The sequence below is a fragment of the Corvus brachyrhynchos genome, unplaced genomic scaffold (genome assembly GCF_000691975.1).
Source record: "Corvus brachyrhynchos isolate BGI_N302 unplaced genomic scaffold, ASM69197v1 scaffold46, whole genome shotgun sequence".
NCBI lineage: Eukaryota > Metazoa > Chordata > Aves > Passeriformes > Corvidae > Corvus > Corvus brachyrhynchos.
This window is the reverse complement of record NW_008238838.1, coordinates 5,653,145-5,658,865: the sequence shown is the minus strand read 5'-3', so window position 1 is coordinate 5,658,865 and position 5,721 is coordinate 5,653,145. Positions and strand designations below refer to the sequence as shown.

The following is a 5,721-nucleotide window of genomic DNA, read 5'->3' as shown; positions in this document are numbered from 1 at the left end:
CAAGTTCAGGCACCCAATTCAGGCTGGGCAGAGGACACCTGTTAACCCAACGCTCCACTCACGCTTTCCACAGCCAGGCAACAGAAAAGTGCCTTTTTTGTGGGGAAAAAGCTCCTCAGTAGCTGTGAAACTGCATTTTTGTGTTTGTTATCTCCAGGAAGTAAGTAAATAAGTATAGAGGGACAAAGAAATCAACTCTGAAGTGCTGTTAGTGACACTCAGTTGGGATGAGGCAGCAGGACCAGGTGCTGGCCCTGGCAGAGCAGCTAAAGAAGGGCAGACTGCAGGTTTTCTTGAGTTTTTTTTTTTTTTTTTTTTTTTTTTTTTTTTTTTTTTTTTTTTTTTGTAATTTTTATTTGAACACAGTATTCTGACAGAATGCAAAGTCAAAATCCTCAGTTAGTATCAGTATTTACACCAGTGAGAATGGGGATAAAGGTGGAGTCGATGTTTCACTCGGTAAAAAGATTTTTTGTTTTTTTCTTTTTTTAACAAGATAGAAGGCCCCCAAAAGTAGGGAATGCTGGGGAAGGATGGCCATGGAGGGGCTGAGAACAACTACCAAAACAGCCTGGTGGTGAAAAATGTGGGGTTTGAAGGCTCCATAGAAAAGTGTGAAAAGAAAACTCCACTCTGGAAGCTGACGGGCGGGATGCACTATTGTCACCTGTACGAATGGTGCAGCACGAGATGGCAGCGCTCCTGGTGACACTGGGGAGGGACACGGAGCAGCCAGGGCAGTGCCACGGGCCCCAGCAGTGCCACCAGCCCCGGGGATGGACACACGGAGCAGCCAGGGCAGTGCCACCAACGTGGGGCTGGTCCCTGCCCGTGGGGACCCATCAAAGCTGTGAGGCCACTGCTGGCTGGGAACGGGCTACTTGGACATGAAATTGAATTAAATTGAATGATTCCCCCTCGAGGGCGATGTAAACCCACCACAGGTGTGGGGAGGGGTCATGGGAGCACTGAAAGGAGCTGCTGGACACTGCTCAGGGTTCCCTCCTGGCTCGGAGTGGGGCTCACTCCATCGGCCCCAAACCAGAGCTTTGGGATGGAAGGGACCTTAAAGCCCAGCCAGTGCCACTCCCAAAGTGCCACTGGGTGCTAGGCTGGGCTCTGAGCTGGTCACCTTTTGGGACAAAAACGCCAATCCAGGTGGGGCAGCTCCACCAGTTCCCACCCAGCAGGTGCTGGTGGAGGTCCTGGGGCAGGTTTTTGGGAGGGGTGCTGTGTTTCCTTCCAAGCTGCCCAGCTCTGTGTGTTCCAGCACACACAGGTGACAAAAGCAGCCAGAACTCGGCACAGAAGGGACAAACTGTGCTCACCCACGGGGATGAAGGCACCAGCGCTGCCCCCGCACTGCCCAGCTGTGGCAGGGCCACGGCTGCTCTTCATGGATTCATTTCTTTGGGGAAAAAGAAAGGAATCCTTGGGACCATGAGCCCAACTTGCCCAGGGCTCCATGGACACTGCTGTGATGGTCATGCAAGGGCTGGACTTGACACCAGGCTTGGCAACGAGGCCCCATCCTGCCCCAAAAGCCGCCCAGGACGGGCGGGGAGCCTCTGCCTGCACCTCCATCGCCCTCCCCGTGCACCCCAGGAGCTGAGGAAAACAAAATGCAAGAAACCCCACACTTAGCAAATGACAAGACCATTGTTTTTCACAGCTGGAAATGGTGTGATGCCACTGGAACAGACTGCATATTCCCAAGGAATACATGGATACAGCCTCCACACCCCCCTCATCCTTCTGGGAACGCCAGAGTCAGCTCGGGTTGCTTTTCTCATTTAAAGGCTTCTGCTCTTTGTAAGAGTTGTTCTCTTTCTGTTTTTTTTTTAAATGATTTTAATTCCTGAATATTTATTTTTTTTGTTTCTCAAATCTGAACTAGCGCTACACCTTCCACATCCAAACTATGTTGAAGCTTTTATTATTTCAATACTATGACAAAAAACACGGTTCACACTAAAATAGTCACGCACCCACAGTGCACAAGCTTGCAGATCTAAAGTAGAATTTAAAAAAAAAAAAGAAAACAAAAGGGAAAATAAAAATAAAAATAAAATTTAAAAAAAAAGGGAAATAAAACCCAAAACCCCAACAGGAGGAACATCTCTATACAATGGGCTGGTCTCTCCCTACATTCCTCTGCCTTCCTTCTGCTCAAAGCTCCTTTTCACCCCCAAATCTCAGTGTTGCTCCACGATTCCTGATAATAAATCCAATTAATCAGCTCTCCCACCCCTAAATCTGTGTTTCTCCATGATTCCTGATGATAAATCCCATTGATCAGCTCCCCCCATCCATCATTTAACCCAGGGGCTGCCTCACCCCCTTCCCCAGCTCTGCAGGGTGCCAGGGGACAGCCCTGGCACCGAGTTCCAGCCCCTGCTCCCGACTGCAGGAGTTGGGTCCTGCAGGGCACAGACCCAGCACACAGGAGGGGATGGGATGCACCAGGAGGGTCCCTTGGGAGGGACCTCCAAGGATCACCTGGTGGAGCTGCACCTGCAGGAAGGGAAGGGGCTGGAATCTGCCCAGCGCCTTTGGGCAAAAACATCTTTGCTTTTATTTTGGCTTTTTTTTTTTAGGGTCAGAGGGCATGGTATTTACTGAAAGTGGTATTTTCTGAAAACTGGTATTTACTGAAACTTGAATTTACTGAAATTGGAGTAGTTTTCTGAAATGGGGATTTTCTGAAATCGGTGTTAACTGAAATTGGGATTCTCTGAAACTTATGTTTTCTGCAACTGGAATTTTCTGCCACTGGAATTTTCTGCCATGATCAGGAGGGATTGATTTGGTCACACACCTGAGCCCAGACCAGCCCAAACTGTACAACCTCCCTTGTGCTCCTCAGAGCTCCGGGAGGGTTCCGTGAAGGAAAGGGGAGAATGTCCTAAAAAAGCAGAGATGGTATTTCTCTTATGCAGTCAGGCCCAGGTCCAGCAAGGGACTTCAAACTAAATTTAAGCACAGAAGGATTTTCTCCAGCAATTCCCTCACCCCAAGCAGAGCCTGGGGATTGCTGGCTAAAGCCCTTGACTGGTGGCAAGTGGTTTGAACACCCCCACCCCCCAAAAAAACCCCAAACCAAACCCCAGCATTGCTTTTCTTCTTACTCCAGTAAGAAATAATAATAATAATAATAACAATAATAATAATAATAACAATAATTAAGAAAAGAGAAAAGGGGAAACGACTACTGTAAACATCCACGGTTGAAAATGTCTCCCTTTGCAAAGCAAGCATGCTGCTACCCTAGTGTCTACAGGACTGGATTTACTGAAAAACCAAAAAAAAAAAAACCAAAAAAAACAAAAAGAAGAAAAAAAGGCAGCTATTTTACACATCCATTTCAACACAACAAAAGTTAAAAAAATATCTGTCAATTGTAAACACTGGAAAGAACCCAAGTTGGCAAAACAAAACAAAACCAAAAATTGAACGTAAAATTTAAAAAGAAATGTAGAGTCTGAATACTGCAAATTGAAATACATCCCCCGAAGCTGCAATTTTGGCATTCTTCCTAAAAAATAGATAATAATAAACCCCAAATAAAGGTCTAACGTGGCGAGCAGGATTCAGTCACAAAGAGCTCGAGACACTTTGCATACTGACCAGATACAAGGTGAACAGAAATTATAACTTATTTATGAGGCTTTACATATTTCAAACTCGACTGAAAAGTATAAAAATAAATTGTGGACTTTGTTCTTTAAGCACCAGCTGTGCCCAGCAGCACAGTGGTTCTCTCTGCTATACTAACAAAGGAAACAACAGGGTCTCTTTTCATTTTTTTTTTTGTCTTTTTTTGTGGTTTTTTTTTGTGTCTAGGACTACTTGATTTTGAGCTTCCCAGCCACACTGCAACCAGCATTGCAATTTTTGCTTGTTTGAATATACACAGGGCCAGCTGAGCCCTGATTTGGTGACGGGTTTAACCCTGTTTTTAACATGTTTTACTTTTTCAAAGCAAGTGCACAACAAATAGAACCTTTCTAGAAATCTCAAAAAAACCAAGAAACAAAAATCAAAAAAACCCAAAAAAAAAAAAAAAAAAACCAAACCAAAAACAGAAGAAGAGAGAAAAAAAAAAAGGAAAAAAGAGACATTCCCTCCCTCCCCCCATTTATGCATTTTCTGGTTGGTTGGTTGTTTTTCTCTTTTAAAAAAAGGCAACAGACACTAGAGGAATGAGATGGGTGTGTGGGTTGTGATTTCAATGCTCGGGTGAAGGTTTCTGCCGTCCCCTCTGCCGGTGCTGATCATGCTTTGCTCTCGTTCTCATTTGTTTGTGTGGCTTCGTTGGGCACCGTCTTCACTTCTGCGGGAGGGCTCTTCCTGTCCTGCACGGCGCCTTTGTCCTCTGCGGGCATTTTCCTGGGGAGAGGCAGCAAAGGGCACAGTTTAGAGGCACGGAAACACCGCCTGGGCCGAGCTAGCCACAGCGAGAGAGCGTCTGTCTGGAAACAAATCGCCCTGAGAGAGCAAAACCAGCATTTCCTGAGGCAGGACTAAGGAACACCAAGCTCAGCTCCCCCACCCTGGGTCATTTAGTTCTAGATTAACCTTTCTTTTGGCTTCTCCTGCCCTGGGTTGGCTCAGGGCTGAGCTGCAGGAGTGCAAAAAGGAGCAGCAGGACAAACTCACACAGCTGCAGAAGGATTTGGCTTTGGCACCCGAACTCCCTGCTCACACAGCCTGACACCTGAGCAGCAATCCCCTTTTTTGTGCTCCTACAGGAAGCCAGTCCTGAATTCCCCAGGATGCTGCAGGAAGGGGAACATGGAAGATGGGAATTCTGCCACAGCCATTTTCACAAGTGGGAGGGAGGTGACCACCCTGAGAGGTGACAACTGCCAGCCCAGGCAGTCCAACATCTGCAGCACAGCTGGGACCCTCCCCCAGCCCCCAGGTGCTGTTTTCACTCTCCTGCCCAACTCAGGGTGCTCCCTGTCTCAGCCAGGCTCACACTGCCCCAGCCTCCTGCCAGCTTGGGGACAACTCCAGAGGCTCCAACGCTGTCACCTTTCCACAGGGCACTGGTTGCTGCCCAGCCTGACACTGAGTGAGTCCTGAAGCTGCTCTGACCTGCCAGGACATGGGATTTGGGGGGTTGTGCTCATTGACCTGCAGGACCTCAGCACTCTGAGGAAAGCTCTTCCTTTTACACCAAACTGGACTACTTCTGATCTCTTCCATGAAAGAGTAACCCAGGACAGAAAAAGCTGCACCAGAGCCTAAAGAGCAACACGTTTCTGATAAATCCCCAGCTCCCCTTCCTCTGCCTCCCTGGCACAGCCTACTCCTGCTCTCCTCCTGGCACCTTCCAAGCCAAGCCCTGTGGGCTCTCGGGTGAGTTAGTTGGCTCAGGAAACAGTGAGATTAGTCAAGAGAACACCCAACAGAGGACACAGCACAGCACCAGGGCACGAGGGACACAGCACACAACCAACACAAGAGTAAAGGCGGCCGTACTCGGTGCTTGCGGGCGCGGCGGGGGCAGAGCTGTCTGCAGCGGCAGCAGCAGGCTCGGGGGCTTGCCCACCAGCCCCGCTGGCAGCAGGAGGAGTAGCAGTGCCAAGAGCTGCAAAAACATCCTTTGCAAGATCAATGTCTGGTGGCTTGAAGGTCCCTTCGTCCATTTTAAAGTCCTCGTTCTGCGAGGGGTTGGCGGCGCTGCCCGAGGCAGCCTCGCTCTTCACGTTGCTC

At 48.5% G+C, this 5,721-nt stretch overlaps 1 protein-coding gene across 1 annotated transcript in view; it reads right to left on the bottom strand.

Moving 5' to 3' along the window:
- Positions 1–1,640: 1,640 nt before the first annotated feature.
- The window catches only part of NCAM1 (neural cell adhesion molecule 1), a 44,528-nt gene continuing 40,447 nt past the window's right edge, over positions 1,641–5,721 (bottom strand). Inside the window, exon 21 of the mRNA XM_017738373.1 lies at positions 1,641–4,389. Coding sequence (XP_017593862.1) covers positions 4,275–4,389 — 115 coding nt within the window. The 3' untranslated portion in view covers positions 1,641–4,274. The remainder of the gene's footprint in view (positions 4,390–5,721) is intronic.